This window comes from Penicillium roqueforti (assembly GCF_015533775.1).
Source record: "Penicillium roqueforti strain LCP96 04111 chromosome Unknown scaffold_16, whole genome shotgun sequence".
NCBI lineage: Eukaryota > Fungi > Ascomycota > Eurotiomycetes > Eurotiales > Aspergillaceae > Penicillium > Penicillium roqueforti.
In genome coordinates, this window is record NW_024067580.1 from 290941 (window position 1) to 306214 (window position 15274).

At 49.8% G+C, this 15274-nt stretch overlaps 5 protein-coding genes across 5 annotated transcripts; 2 read left to right on the forward strand and 3 right to left on the reverse strand.

Moving 5' to 3' along the window:
- Positions 1-507: 507 nt before the first annotated feature.
- Positions 508-4520, forward strand: thtA (the record flags this gene model as incomplete). Its single annotated transcript, XM_039074136.1, has 5 exons — positions 508-986; positions 1045-1159; positions 1213-2797; positions 2867-3039; positions 3093-4520. 5 exons carry the CDS (start codon positions 508-510, stop codon positions 4518-4520), a joined length of 3780 nt encoding a protein of 1259 aa, XP_038927763.1.
- Positions 4521-5030: 510 nt separating this feature from the next.
- Positions 5031-8321, forward strand: LCP9604111_6238 (putative mitochondrial translation initiation factor IF-2; the record flags this gene model as incomplete). Its single annotated transcript, XM_039074137.1, has 3 exons — positions 5031-5453; positions 5540-8013; positions 8078-8321. The coding sequence occupies 3 exons, from the start codon at positions 5031-5033 to the stop codon at positions 8319-8321; spliced, it is 3141 nt and encodes a 1046-aa protein (XP_038927764.1).
- A 698-nt stretch (positions 8322-9019) lies between these two features.
- Positions 9020-9834, reverse strand: LCP9604111_6239 (rhodanese-like domain-containing protein; the record flags this gene model as incomplete). Its single annotated transcript, XM_039074138.1, has 2 exons — positions 9020-9412; positions 9535-9834. The coding sequence occupies 2 exons, from the start codon at positions 9832-9834 to the stop codon at positions 9020-9022; spliced, it is 693 nt and encodes a 230-aa protein (XP_038927765.1).
- Positions 9835-10713: 879 nt separating this feature from the next.
- Positions 10714-12490, reverse strand: erg5 (C-22 sterol desaturase erg5; the record flags this gene model as incomplete). The annotated part of the gene is made up of 4 exons (XM_039074140.1): positions 10714-10749; positions 10800-12048; positions 12109-12259; positions 12331-12490. 4 exons carry the CDS (start codon positions 12488-12490, stop codon positions 10714-10716), a joined length of 1596 nt encoding a protein of 531 aa, XP_038927766.1.
- A 777-nt stretch (positions 12491-13267) lies between these two features.
- Positions 13268-15227, reverse strand: LCP9604111_6241 (signal recognition particle subunit SRP68; the record flags this gene model as incomplete). Its single annotated transcript, XM_039074141.1, has 3 exons — positions 13268-13778; positions 13843-14976; positions 15037-15227. The coding sequence occupies 3 exons, from the start codon at positions 15225-15227 to the stop codon at positions 13268-13270; spliced, it is 1836 nt and encodes a 611-aa protein (XP_038927767.1).
- Positions 15228-15274: the final 47 nt, after the last annotated feature.

Sequence of the window (15274 nt, forward strand, 5' to 3'; positions counted from 1 at the left end):
TACATTGGTTAATAAAGATATTGCAGGGCTTGTCTGGGACACCCTTGACTGTGGAATCACTGTCAACTGCCTATACTCTCTTCAGGCTCTAGTTGTGCATCGGATATCAATTCACAGCCAGTATCGCATTTGGCAGTTGATGCATAAATCGCATTTGAGACATTCCACTCTTTGAAGTATGAAGACAAGTGGACCTTGCAAGCATCGAATTTAATTACCATATTTCTTGAATATAGGAAGTTACAGGGCGGTGTGCAGTTCAAACAATATTGGGGCTTATTGTGCCTCAGACTGGCTCTTGATATTGCCTATTGCCTACTTTCCTTACTCGTTTACTTACGACTCCGCCTTATATCTTCCATCTCCATCCTTCATCTCTCTCTTTCACAACAATCTTCAAGCTTCTTCGTATCACTTGACCCCGCTATACGCCTTTGGCTTCAGAATCATCTTCTCATTTGCTCTAATCTGTTATCGGTTTCTTGTGAAACCCACTCAATTACTGCAATGTCTGGCAACCAGCCCGTCTCGCGTCCGACGTGTCTGACTGGACTGCTCACCCAGCCACTGATCCCAAGTCCTGTCATCAACTGGATTCTTCCAGCGCGTCTTCGAGATAAAGACCACAACGATGTTGTTTTCATTGGAGAGCGGCGAATTCAAATCAAGGAAGCCCTGCCCAATGGTCACCTTCAAGATGTTGTCGAAAAATCAGATCTCGAAGGCTCGCTCATCGGGGCAAAGGTCATCAATGTAAGCACTCAGTTGCCCTGGGAAACTCAGCCTCCATCAAGCTTGATGGCTCACCCTCACGACAAAAATCAACTCCCACCTCAAATTCTTTTCCTTGCTACGGACTCAAATGAGCTCCTTTTCATGTACTACTCAGAGATTGGAGATGGCCCATTTGTTTCCTACAGTCGACCTTTGCCCCGCGATGTCAACATAGCCGACAAGTATGGCAAGCATATAGCTGTTGATCCCAAGTAAGTATCGCCCATTGCTAACTCAGTTGGATCGACGAAAGCTTACACCATGATCCAGGTCGCGCGCGGTTGCAGTCAGTGCGTCGCGTAATTTCTTCGCGGTCTTGTGGTTAAAATCTCCCGGCGAACTCCAGATGCAGATGGCCCAGGGAAAGCTGAACCCAATTGAATGCGTATGTCCCAGCCATATTTTATTGGTCGTTTGCCTGATAATAACAATCAACAGGAAAGCTTCGTACAAGTGGAGGGCGATATCCTGTTCATGGAATTTCTTTACCCAAAAGACATCAATGACAAACGGACCATTCTACTTCTTCTCGTCTATAAACTTGGCACAACACGGTCTATGGTGTTCGAATGGGATGAAGCCAGTATGCTCAACCGCATGATTCCCAAACACACCTCAATCTTTCTGCCTCAGGAAGACCAGTTGCCTAGCATGGTCATCCCTTTGGCTAAAGAATCCTCCTACCTCCTGATTACCACAAATTCCATGGCAATGTACACACCCAATTCCTCGTCTCGTCCGATGCGATACCCACCAATCATTCCAGATGCCGAATCGTCCGAAGCTGGACTGTGGACTCGCTGGGCCAGACCTTCGCGGAACTGGATGTACAGTCAGAGGTACGATGGAATATTCCTTTGTCAAGAAAAAGGCTGGATCTATTATCTCGAGTTTGGCAACGATGGTGAGCTCGAAACCCAGACTTCTCTGGGTCAACTCCACTGCGATGTTGATACGGCATTTGATATTCTTGATATGGGCCATGAAGGTGGTGACTTCATTCTCGCTGCTGGAAGCCAGGGTGATGGCGGTTTGTTTGTCCAGGAGGCACGGGATCACCCCAGATGTGTTCAACGATTCGTCAACTGGGCACCAGTTCCCGATGCAGTTGTTATTCCCTCAAACACCTCAGGCATCTTCAAAGACACTCCATATGAACACGATCGGATATTTGTCTGCTCAACCTCTGCTTCAGGCAATGGTGCTATCACCGAACTTCGATACGGCATTGAGGCTCAGATTGGAGTCTCAGCCGCATTGGGTGGATTGTCCAGCATACGTGATATGTGGGCTGTGTCACTCGGTGCTAAGGATTCAATATACCTACTAGCCTCCGACCCGCTCTCGTCGTTGCTCCTTCATACGACTCCCGACATGAGAGATGGCATTACTGCCCTTGAGGATGATACAGGTTTGGACATCCAACAGACTTTGGCAATGGACTCTACACCTTCCGGTGTTATTGTTCGAGTCACAGAAAGAGCTCTGCACTTTTTTGTCCCTACTGATTTCTCTCTCAGCAGCTGTGTTCAACATGATCCCCTTGTATCTGTCACAGCAGCTATTGTGGACGGCCCAAGTTCCACTATTGTCATGACTACAAGAAGTAAAAGGGGAAATTTTCTCCACTTTCTTCGGATAGTCATGACTGAAGGACGTGCCTCCCTATCTGATCATGAAGTTCCATACCAACTCCAAAAAGAGCCCATCTGTATCTCCCACCAGAATTGGGGGGAAGTTGGCTTCATTTTCCTCGGTACCAGCGATGGTACAGTGCTATCATTCGAGGTTTATAACGAGACTGGTGGAATCAGACAACATGCCGACACTCGTATCTCAGTCGGACGCGAGACTGCAAAAGACATGTCAGAAACGATTGAAAGCCTCGCTATTATCAATACTATCTCAGGCGGTAGAAGCCACGCGCTCCTTTTATGTGGGCTTCGAAGTGGCATACTTGTTCCATTCAATGTAGATACAAACGTCGTTGATCATCAGGGTGACCCTGTATTCGGTTTCAAACGTGAGTCGTCTTTCGTTCAGCAGACTGGTCCCTTGCATCCCTTTCATTAACCAGGCACTTTCCCTTCAGGTTTGGAACAAAGAGCGCCACACCATCTTGGGCAAACATCAATCAACCTCAAAGCCCACAATAATTTTGCATTGTTTACATGCGGAGATGATTTCTGGCGTGTGTCATGTGCCCCGAATGGCAAGGACTTGGACTGTTTCTTGTCTCGCGTTTGGGTTACAGATCAAAACTGCGTAAGTTATATTACATCCTTCCCTTTTGAGCTATGGTCTAACATTCATGCCAGCCCGCATACTTTCCTACCAGGTTCAGCAGCTTCGACCTTGTCGATGTAAGAGATCAAGAGTCAGGGATTCCAACTACATACATGTTTTGTTTTGCGGATGGTCAACTTCTGATATGCTCTCTGGATCAAGAAGCAAAGGTCGTTCCTCGGCGCATCGACATTCCCGGGAATCCAAGCAAGCTCACCTACTCCGATCATCTCCAAAGTCTCATTGTTTCATATTCTGTGACCCAGACCGGAAATCAAGAAAGTCCTCTCGATATTTCCCGCACGGCATGTATCGAGTTTGTGGACCCAGACAGACAGTCACCAGTGGTCTCTACCGATAAAAACCTGGTTGCCCAAGGCCATCTCCCCTGGAGACCACATGGAGTTTCTGGTGAGAAAGTCACATGCATTTTTGACTGGATGCCATACAAGGATGGCAATGCATACCATCTTATCGCAATTGGGACTTCGATCAGTTTGCCTCATCGACCCAATGACCGACAAGGTCGATTGATGCTCATACAAGCGTCTCGAGATGCCAACGATCCTGGGCAGATCACTTGCATTGACAAGCACACACAATGGTTTAAGGACCCAGTTTATGCCATGACGGCATACGACGATAGCTTGATTGTTGCCGCTGGGAACAAATTCTTCACGGTCACCTCACGAAATTCTATGACGAAATGGGTTCGAAATATCACAGCTACTCTTCCATCCCCAGCTGTTGAGATGACAATGCACGGAGGCATGATCTATGTCACCACCTCGAGACACTCTCTGCTGGTCTACAAGATCTCAAACGGGGATATCTTAATGCACGGTTTCGACCCAATGGCACGCGATGGTTTGTCGCACAGTTTATTGGCCGGGCATGGATGTCAATCGGATCTCCTTCTTGTGAGCACCCGAGGTGGAGCTACTAGGGCATTCACAGACCTCGATCAACCAGGTGACCTTGTGCCTCGTCCAACGGCCAATCTCCCCGTCTCATTGATCAAGCTCACTCGAGGCTACAGGTCTCCAGCTGTGCTGACGACCACTAAGACCTTCTATGGTTTTGGTATCAATGGATCAGTCTACAGGCTCTTGTGCCTTGGTGCGAAGGAGTGGCACCTTCTTCGACTTCTGCTCAACATATGCCTTAGGGATGAGGTCATCTGTCCCTCCCTGTCCCGCAGGCACCGCTACCTTGATGCAATCTCCCAGGTCGAGAACAGTATGCATATCGACGGCAATATCCTCGCTCGCCTTGTCAGTCGCGGCTTGAAGCACCTGGATGAGGTTCTCCTGGCGTGCAACGAGAGTCAGTTCAAGGACCTGACTCCTGAAACAGTGCACATGTTCTTTGAGGCAGTTCGGGACGTGCTTGGGGTTAATGAACACCATACCCAGGCGGTTTTTAGCTGGCTTCGTCATATTCTACACGTTGAGATCTAAGATATGAAGAGTATTTGGCCAAGGTGAAGAAGTGTGGAGAACCAAGCTTGGAGGACATAGCCCTGGAGGTTTGAGTCAAGTTGTGAGAGTGTATCTATGCCCTAGTTAGATAAAATGTTAGTATTAATGTTCGAAGTTCGATTCCTGGTAGCTTAGCACATATGCGATATCAGAGATCCTAGGGAAAAAAAGCCCCTGACAGTATGGGGCAACTCAGATAGGTTTGTGGTTGTGGCGATTAGAAAGTCAAGTCCGATGCCATATTGTTCCCCACCGGCCATGATTCTTCCCGAAATTCTTTTCCCTTCCCACACCCCTCCCTAGGCCCACGTTACAGAGAGCTCTATCTCTCGCCTTTCATTCTGGGGATTGTCCTTTTTTGACTTCTGACATCCTGCCCCTTTAATACGTGTGCGTATTAATACAAGTCGCAAGTAACCGGTTAACTCCGTTTGTGCGCCCACAACACTCCAATCGGACCAACAAAATCCCCAAGGGAAATCTATCGCAATGGCGCCCAAGAAGAAGAGTAACAAGAGGCAGGAAGAGGACTGGGAGGCTGATCTCGGCGAGTCCGTTCCCGCCGCCGCTCCCGCCGACGAGCAGCCCCAAGAAGATGCCAACGAGGAGGCAGCGCCGGTCGGTGGCCTTATGGCTGCTTTGAGAAAAAACAAAGCCAAGAAGGCTAAGAAGGGCAAGACCAATGACTTTGTCGAGGGTGAGGACGCCGAGGGTGTCGATGCTTTGGCTAGCAAGCAGCCCGAGGAGGGTAACTTCGATGATGACGATGTCTTCGCTGGAAAGAAGACCAAGCCCATCAAGGAAGTGGTTAAGCCTGCGGCGGAAGAGCCTGAGGGCGAGTTCCGAGTAAAGAGTAAGAAGGAGAAGGAGCGTGAGAAGAAGGAGAAGGAGAAGCAGCGCAAGAAGGAGCAGGTAGGTTTTTACATTTTTCGCCATGCTGGAAATACGTGCCGGGTGTCCAGCTCATTTACTAATCGGTCTTTCTCTCGTCTACATAGGCTGCCACAAAGAAGAAGCTCACCCCTGCTCAAGAAAAGGCCGAAGCCAAGAAGACTGCCGCCGCTGAAGCCAAGAAGGATGAAGCCGCCGCCGCCGCCGCCGCATCTACCACAGAGACTGGCAAGAAGAAGAAGCTCCCTCCTCACCTAGCAGCCCTTCAGAAACAACAGGAGCTTCTTCGGAAGCAACGTGAGGAGGAGGAGCGCATTGCAGCGGAGGAGAAGGCTGCCGCGGCCAAGCAGAAGCTCCTCGATGAAGAGGAAGAGAAGAAGCGTGCAGAGGCTCGTGAGCGCAAGAAGGAGAAGGAGCGCGAAAAGAAGGAACAGCTACGCAAGGAAGGCAAGCTGCTTACCAAAGCTCAACGAGAGGCCAAGGAGCGCAATGAATTGCGCATGCAGCAGATGATTGCCGCTGGTGCCAAGGTTGCTGGCTTAGAGGAGGGTGGCGAAAAGAAGCAGCGCCCTGTATATGAGAACAAGAAGAAGAGGGCTGGCAAGAAGCAGGAAGAGGACCTCGAAGCCGCCGCCGCTCGAGCCCAGGCTCAGCGCGAAGCTGAAGATCGAAAGAAGGCGGCCGAGGAGAAGGCGAAGGCTGAGGCCGCCGCCGCTGCCGCTGCTGCTGCTGCCGTCACTCCTACGGAAGAGGACGCCATTGAAGACTGGGAGCAGGCTGCCGATGAAGATGTCAAGGACAGCTGGGATGCGGAATCTGATGAGGAAGAGAAGCCCGCTCAGGAGGCACCTTCCCAAAAGGATCAGAAAGAAGAATCCGGCTCCGAGTCCGAGTCCGACTCCGACGAATCATCTGATGAAGATTCATCTGACGAAGAGCAATCCGCCAACCAAAGGGCCATTCAGGCAAGAAAGGCCGAGGCTGCGGAGCGAAGAAAGCTCAAGCACGAGGAGGCTCTGGCGGCTCGTTCGAAGGATGATCTTCGATCCCCTATTTGCTGTATTCTTGGTCACGTCGATACTGGTAAGACCAAGCTGCTTGACAAAATCCGACAGACCAACGTGCAGGAGGGCGAAGCTGGTGGTATTACCCAGCAAATCGGTGCCACTTACTTCCCCGTCGATGCTCTACGCACAAAGACCCAGGTTGTCAACAAGGATGGCAAGTTCGAGTTCAAGGTCCCTGGTCTGTTGATCATCGATACCCCCGGTCACGAGTCCTTCTCCAACTTGCGATCAAGAGGTTCCTCCCTCTGCAACATTGCTATTCTTGTTGTTGATATCATGCACGGTCTCGAGCCCCAGACTCTTGAGTCTATGCGTTTGCTGCGTGACCGCAAGACTCCTTTCATCGTCGCATTGAACAAAATCGATCGTCTTTATGGCTGGAAGAAGATTGATAACAATGGCTTCGAAGATAGTTTGGCTATGCAGAACAAGGGTGTTCAAAACGAGTTCCGCACTCGTCTTGAGGCCACCAAGCTTGCTTTCGCCGAGCAGGGTTTCAACTCCGAGCTGTTCTTCGAGAACAAGTCTCTGTCTCGCAACGTATCTCTCGTTCCGACCTCCGCCCACACCGGAGAGGGTGTTCCTGACATGCTGAAGCTGCTGACCAGCTTGAGTCAAGAGCGTATGACTAACTCGCTTATGTACTTGTCTGAGGTCGAGTGTACGGTTCTGGAAGTCAAGGTCATTGAGGGTCTCGGTACCACCATTGACGTTATTCTATCCAACGGTATTCTTCGCGAGGGTGATCGCATCGTAATGTGCGGTCTCAACGGACCTATTACAACCAATATTCGTGCTCTTCTGACACCAGCACCGCTCAAGGAGCTGCGTCTGAAGTCCCAGTACGTTCACAACAAGGAGGTCAAGGCCGCCCTTGGTGTGAAGATTGCTGCCAACGACTTGGAGCACGCTATCGCCGGTTCTCGCATGCTTGTCGTCGGCCCTGATGATGATGAGGAGGATCTTGAGGAGGAGGTCATGACCGATCTGGAGAATCTGCTGAGTCGTGTCTCGACTGATCAGCGTGGTGTCACTGTCCAGGCCTCTACCCTAGGCTCCCTTGAGGCTCTCCTGGAGTTCCTCAAGGTTTCTAAGATTCCTGTTGCCAATATCTCCATCGGTCCCGTTTACAAGCGTGATGTCATGATGGCTGGTACCATGCTCGAGAAGAATAAGGAATATGCTGTCATGCTGTGCTTCGATGTCAAGGTCGATAAGGATGCGATGGCCTATGCCAACGAAATCGGTGTAAAGATCTTCACCGCCGACATCATTTACCACTTGTTCGATAACTTCACTGAGCACATGGCTCAAATCACAGAGCAGCGTAAGGAGGAGGCTAAGCTTCTTGCTATCTTCCCCTGTGTCATCAAGCCCATTGCTGTCTTCAACAAGACCGACCCTATCGTCATCGGTGTTGATGTCATTGAAGGAAGCCTGCGTCTCCACACTCCTTTGGCTGCGGTCAGGACCAATGCCGCTGGTGTAAGGGAGATTATTGATATTGGTAGAGTGTAAGTTTTGGTTCCCTGGATTTTTTCCCCCTTTTGTCTGATTTCTGACGCAATCGTTTCACAGCACATCCATCGAGCGCGATCACAAGGCTGTTCCAGTTTGCAAGAGAGGCCAGCCCTCCGTTGCTGTTAAGGTCGAGGGTCCGAACCAGCCCATGTATGGTCGTCACCTCGAAGAGAAGGATCAGCTTATCTCGCATATCTCGCGTGCTAGTATCGATACCCTCAAGGAGTTCTACCGGTCCGAGGTATCCATGGAGGAATGGGCTCTGGTCAAGAGGCTCAAGCCCGTCTTCGACATTCCTTGAATTCAGTCTTAGGGCTTCCTTCCGGTGTGCGGTGTCTTCATATCAAAAGTCGTTAGCACCGGACTCATTCCAGCCTTGCGGTACCTATCCTCAAGCGAACTTACGATCAAATGCCAGTAAGTGGCGAGCTTTGTTCTCCGTCGGCCCTCATGGCCTTCGGTTCCATCATAGCCAGTTTGGAGGAAACGAATCGAAATTTACTAAGCTATGACAATTGCTATCGAAAAACGGAAAAGTTATTCTATTTTGATTACGATTTGAACATACAATGAATGACCATGACTTGATGGATGAACAGCGAGAGAGGTCGCTTGTACATGATATAGGAAAAGCAAGGCCTGGTCGATACCAGATCTTTTGTTTCTGTTGTTATAGTGGATTGAACTGATACTATTCAAGTATTTGCATTAGCGAACAGACATTTGGACTACCATGTAGTTGATCTTTATCTTCAACGCAGAAAGCAAGCAGAAGCAATTGACTAGTTTAGGAGCTAGGGAGATCTGTTTCTTTTCTAGCAGAGACCAAATCGAACGGTTGCTTCACAATATCAGAATAGACCAGCTGATCTACTCTTCAAGGTCATATTCAGCATTATGTATGTAATATGTACAATCCTGTTCTCAACCGACCAAATCACCTTTGGATATCAAACACTCGGCAAATGAGCACTATTTCAGCATCAAGATTTCCCTAACTCAAATATCATCCCCCTCCCACCTCTCAACCTTCCCGCCATGTCTCTCCCAATCCAACCAACTACCCATATAAACCCCGATATTGGCAGGGTCATATCCAGCCTGCACGGCCATATGCGCTGCCGTCTTAGCCCGCACACCAGCCTTGCAGTAGAAGACCATCTGCGCAGGCTCGCCCTCGCTCTCCACAGGATCAGGCTTAGGGAACCCGAACCGGGTCTCGAACTCGTCCGGGGTGAGATACAATGCGTCTCCCTGTGATGCTAGCGGGATGCAGACTGCAGATGGAATAATACCCGTACCTTTGAGCTCGGCAGGCTCGCGCACGTCGATGAGAATTATGGGCTTGTGAGTTGGGGAGTTGGGGGTTGAGGATGGGAGGGCGGCGTTGATCTAGATTTGGTTTTGTCAGCTTATTATCAATAGCTTCATGGCTGGGTTCATTGTGGTGTTTGGTCCAAATAAGGAAGTAATGGTAGAGGAGGAGGAATGACAACAGACTGGAGAGTACATACATCTTCGAAGCCCCATTCCTGGAGTTTGACTGGGCTGGCCTCATCGCTGTTGCACCGCGTCTGCACCTGGCCCAGATTCTTGGTGTTCCGGCTTGCCTTAGCTTGGGTGCTGCATGCTGGCGGCAGGCGGCTGGGGAGGACACGGTTCTGAGGAGAAGTGACCAGTCCTCTCGTCGGTGCGGAGAGAGCTCGGTGCAAGGCCGCGGCTGGTGATACCGCACTGCGTGCCGAGATTCTGACTACGGCGGAGGACAACACGACAGCAGATCGCTGGATCTTCGATGGCAATGTCGAAGCCATTGTTTCAACTCTGGATTTTAATTGTCCGCGGAGGTGAGGAGTTATTACATCTCCGAACGTAACCTCGGGACTGTGATGTCAGTATCTGCCGTGGGTGACCGCCTACTGGTTTAGGCTTTTGTTCATTATGCGAGGCATTGTACAAGCTTTGTCGAGCAATATTGGGAATTTTGGTTGGCTAGAACGATTCGGTTGATTAGGTTGTAACTAGGGAGGGTTCTTTAGTAGACAGATGTTTCGTTTGAGTTTTGCATAGATCTTGTAGAGATGGCACAGATATCACAGATATATAGTGGAGTGTATGTATATCAAATGAAAACCTGTAATTGAGAAATTCACTAAAACCATACATAGAAAAACGAGTCTAGTCCTTTCTCTAAACTCAAAAAGGCTATATTGACCTTTAACAGATATCAGGTTTAAGATTGTGATAAAAACCTCCCAAAGCCAACCTGTAAACCAAGAAGAAAGACTAAAGAGATTAAGTATATAATTAGTTGATTCAAGCACACGAACAGTTAGATAACATGTCATAATATTCAAGCAGAAAAAGATAATTAATATTGTTCTAATATGCATGGCTCTAGGAGTAGTCACTCTGAAGAAATGAAACAAGAAACCCCTGCGACCCCTCACGGGCAATAGGTAATCATAATCGCAGCGGGGGCTCCTTTGGAAAAGGGTATGGAAGGTCTCTCTAAGAGAAACATATGTTAAAGACTTGTCCTATATCGAGCATGCATCGAAGTCGAATGAGAGAGAAGAAAGTGTCAGCGGACCATCCCAGCCCCAGGACAGGAAGGCATCATAAGTCCTCTGTCCAGAAAGTGTGGCTGGGTTCCAGCTTTGCTTTTGTGTTTTGTACAAAGAAGAGAAAATTCAAGGGCGGGCGCGGAACGTAAGAAGACAGTCATCCTGATATATATTAGTGAATTGATCAGGGTAGAAAATAAGCTTGAACATACCTGAGGGAAAATGGTGGCAAACACCTTGATATCCTCGGACTCGGGAGTAGGGGTGTGCTCCCAGTCCATCACCATGCTGGCCTTTCCAATCATGGACATCAGGGAAAGCTGAGCATAGGTCTGACCCAGACAGTAGTGGGGACCTGTACCAAAGACCAACCAGTTCTTGGTCTGCTGCTCAGCGGTACCGGTGATCCAGCGGTCTGGATCAAACGAGTCGGCGTTGGGGTAAGCCTCCTCGTCATGGCATGCGGGCCACACGGAGGGAATGATCATCGAGCCCTTGGAGACGGTGACAGTCTCGCTGATAGGGAAGTCCTTCTTGACCAGGTAGGGAACCATGATGACAGGGGGGCGGTAGCGCAGTGTCTCCTTAACGACGGCGCGGGTGTAAGGCATTTGGTCTAGCATATCCATGGTGGCGGGGAGAGTGCGATCACCGTTGCGGACGTTAAGGTTCTCTTCACGGACCTTGTCCAGGATCTCGGGGCGGTCAGCCATCAGCTGGAACAACCAGGTGGAGGCGGCACTGGTTGCATCCTGGGAAGCGAACAGGAAGGTGAAGATAGTCTGGGCAATTTCGAAATCGGAGAATTCACGAAGAACCTGGCTAGGCTTCTCTGAAGAATCGACCTGAATTCCCTTCTCAATCTTCTCGCGGTATGCGGCGGAATCCAGCTGGGCCTTAACCCAGGCGTCCATGATGCAGGAAATCTCACCACCAGCAGCCATACGGGCCTTGGACTTGGCAGCACACTTGGTGAACTCCTCAAGTACCATATCAGCGGCCTTCTTGCCGTACCAGGTCTTAGTGTAGGGAAGGATGATAGGGAAGTTCACCAGCTCAAGCGCGGCAGTAATCAGATAGTAGTCATCGGCAATTTTCTGGACGCCCTCATCAGTGATATAGTAACCGACAAAGGTACGGCACGACAGAGCGCACATGAGCTCGCGGAACTCGGACATCCAAGGGGTCGGGGTGAAGTTGGTGGCGGCGGACTTCTGGAGGAATTTCTCGTTGTAGGAGTTGAAGACCTCCTCGGAGCGGGGGAGGTACATCGCCAGAGCCTGGCGAGTGAACAACCCGTTCAGACCCTTGCGGTAATCTACATGGGCTTTGCCATCTAAGAAGACCCAATTGGTCTTGCCGAGAAGCTTGTGCGCGGCATCCACGACACAGGGCTTGACATAGCCGGGCGAGTTGAAAATCTTCCGGGACATATCACGAGTGGATGCAATCACGACGAACCTTAGTAGAAAGTGTTAGAGAACAGACCCGAAAGAAACAAGTACATCAGGGACTTCTCACTTGTGGAAGACCGACACACAGCTGAGGTCTCCGCTATCCCATTTCGCCTTGTATTCGGTGAATTTGGGGTTGACTGATTGGAGGAATGGGCCCATAAAGGGAATCTTGTACATAGGGCCAACAATCGCACCCTTGAGGTAGTGGTATTTGACTGCAAATAGGGGGTCTGAATTAGTTTCAAGACGCGATTTCAAAGGCCACACATGTCGCATTTGCACTCACACTGATCATAGATGACGGCGGCGACCAAGAAAGTCAACAGGCCCTTCCAAATCGTGAAGCCATCCAATACGGTGGCAATGAGACCGGCCGGCGCGAAAAGTTGGGGCGAGACCGTCGCATCCGCCGATGGCGAGGCAAAGCTCCCGGTGAAGTTGGCCATGTTGACCATACTGGGGAGTCAACGGAGTCAAAGTTCCGGGCAGGAATTGAAGAGAAAAGTAATTGCTAATGAGAAAGGAGGACCGAATCCCAGAACAAAAAGGGAAAAAAGTGAGTGGAGAGAGAGGGGGGAGAGAACTGACTGGGGCTCTCAGGGGCGGGAACGCCAATTACACGGAGGCCCCCGGGATGCTCAGCATTAGCCCATATCAATGCATAAATAGTTTGTGTTTCGAATGGTTTACGAAATTAACATACAATAGCTTCTGTAAGATTGGATTCTTATGATTTTATTGATTATTTGTACAGAGATATTCTTACGCCCAAGTTATTATTTGGACAATCTCTGCTTAGGCCCATAGTTCGGGGGTTCTTAGTACTAATCTCCGAGCCGGACTTAATAGTATCGAAGATGCGCAAAGATAACGAAGTCACGAATAGCCTAGAATGAGATATGTACATAGTATGGAGTACCTACAGCTACACATACAATAGGACAACTATATATGTACGTACTCCGTTTGTATCTTAAAATACAGACAAGTCAGCGCAACGCCATATCACAATTACTCAGCACGACGTGACCCCGGCTAGAGAATTCCCGAGAGTTAGATCGGCGCTGATTGGTTGAACGTTGATTGGCTGAACATCATGTAAGGGCTCCTATATGCACGTGCTTGTGCTTGCTACTACAACGTACATGTCGTACTACTTATGTTGTACATATTCACGATAGGAATCAATGGGTATTCATAACATGGCATCTATGTAAGGGGCTTCAGCGACCACCGAAACCAAACCATCCACGACGACCTTTCGTTTCTTCTTCCACGGGACCTTGGGCTTGAGCTTGTGTCTGAGTCAGAGCCTCCTGTCGCTGACCACCTTCACGTGGGTAATCAATGTAGTTCCATGCCACATCAAGGAACAAGGGCTTGACAGGAATCGGCTGCATTTGAGGTGGATACGGTACCAAATTATTGAGGTCTAGTCCAGATCCTGCAAATTGTTGCAGTCGTTCCACCACTGGCCGTTGGCTCGACTGTGACGCCTCTTCCGCAGTCACCTTCTCCAGAGTGACAAGTCCACGATATTGAGCAACCAGTTCTCGCAAGGTTGACTCCAAGGTACTCGCTTGCACTTGGGATACGTCGAGCTTTGGGACATCTTCAGCATCCGTTGCTGACTGGGGGGAAACGGAAGCGGCAAGGTTCAAGGCTTGGGAAAACAGCGCAAGAGCCTCCTTTGATCTCGAAAGCACTCCATGGGATCTTCCTAAAGCAAGACATCTACAATGAAAAAAAATTAGAGATTAGTTGCGAAAATCGGTGAGGATCATGGTGAGAACCATACCTGAGGGCACGGAAGTAGTGCCGCTTTGCCTCTAGACCCTGCACAAAGGCCGAGTCGGCCGCAACACCCGGAAGCTCGAGAATAAATTCCAAGCTCTGGAGTGTTGAATCATACAGGACGACCCGCTCACGGAGTCTATTCAACTTCTTGCCATTGCCTGTGGTGTGCTTCGCAGTTTCCTTTCCACTTGTTGTGGGTTGCTGTTCCTCAAATGACAAGCCGTCCCTTTCTCCACACAACACCCGGTTACGACCGACCCGCCAGCCAACCAAAGTGTAATTCACTGCGGTTCGAGTGATTTGCAGGGCCTGCATTCTCTTATCACTGGGATCAACACCCTCACTAGCCAAGTCATCAATGGCGGATTTCGTTGCATCGACAGCATCCTGACTGGCAATAATCACGTTATCATACGCAGCAGCTTTCTCCTTAGCAGCGGCGGACTTTCCAGCATCTGCCAACCAAGTAGTGAGCCGAGCCTCCGCGGCTGAAGCAGCAGCCAACGATTGAGAAATCGAGGCGTCGTCCAGTGGGACAGTCCGCGACCTCCAAGTGACAGATTGGGGCAACTCCTGCACTTCTCCCTCCGCAGTGCGTCGAGTACCGGCTGCTTCTTCAGCGAGACAAGAGGGGTCGATCTTCTCAACCTCAGCGCAAATCTCCGAATCCGACGGGAAGAATTCAATCGCCAGTGATGATGTGGGTTTGGACCGGGGAAGCTTCATCTGATAAGCCGCGTATCGGAGACTAGGGTCAACAGTCCCAGAGACCAGGTCCCGGAAAGCGTCTTTCTTGACCCTTTGACCTAAAGCTGTGTAAATCACTCTTGCAATGGAATAGTCCTGGAGACACTGTTCCCATCTCCGCTTCTCAAGCCACAGGGTGCCAGAAATCATCGCCAAATAAGCCCGAGACTCCAGGATATCCATATCACTTGCCCCAGAAAGCGATTGTTCGTGAAGCAGCGACACTAGATGCTGTGCATACCCAGTGGCCTTGTTCAGTCGCGAAATAATGTGACGCCGAGCAGCACCAGAGATGCCCTTTGCGGAAGTATCTGCGGAATGTGTAGACTTCATGTGCATTGCTTGCGCCCAAGCTCGTTCGGAACTAAGAAGCAAAAGATGTACGTATCTGGCGTGGGTTAGAAACTAATCGAAAGAGTAACTGGGACTGGAAAGGTAAGCAACATACGACACATTGCTTCCAAGATTCTCAGCAGTCACAGCTGGTTTGGCAGTATACTTGCGGCCTTTGACAGTGGCCTGACCAAGCTTCTTGCGGAGTTTCTGCAGTTTTCTGGTAGTGTGCGCCCGGTAGGCATTGTAGTCTCCCACAAGGAGCGCCTCCTCTCTCTCTTTAAAGATAAAGTCAGTCACCTCCATGACACTTTTCTGTCTTGTTCCTTTATTTGGGGTCCTAGTGATGAGAA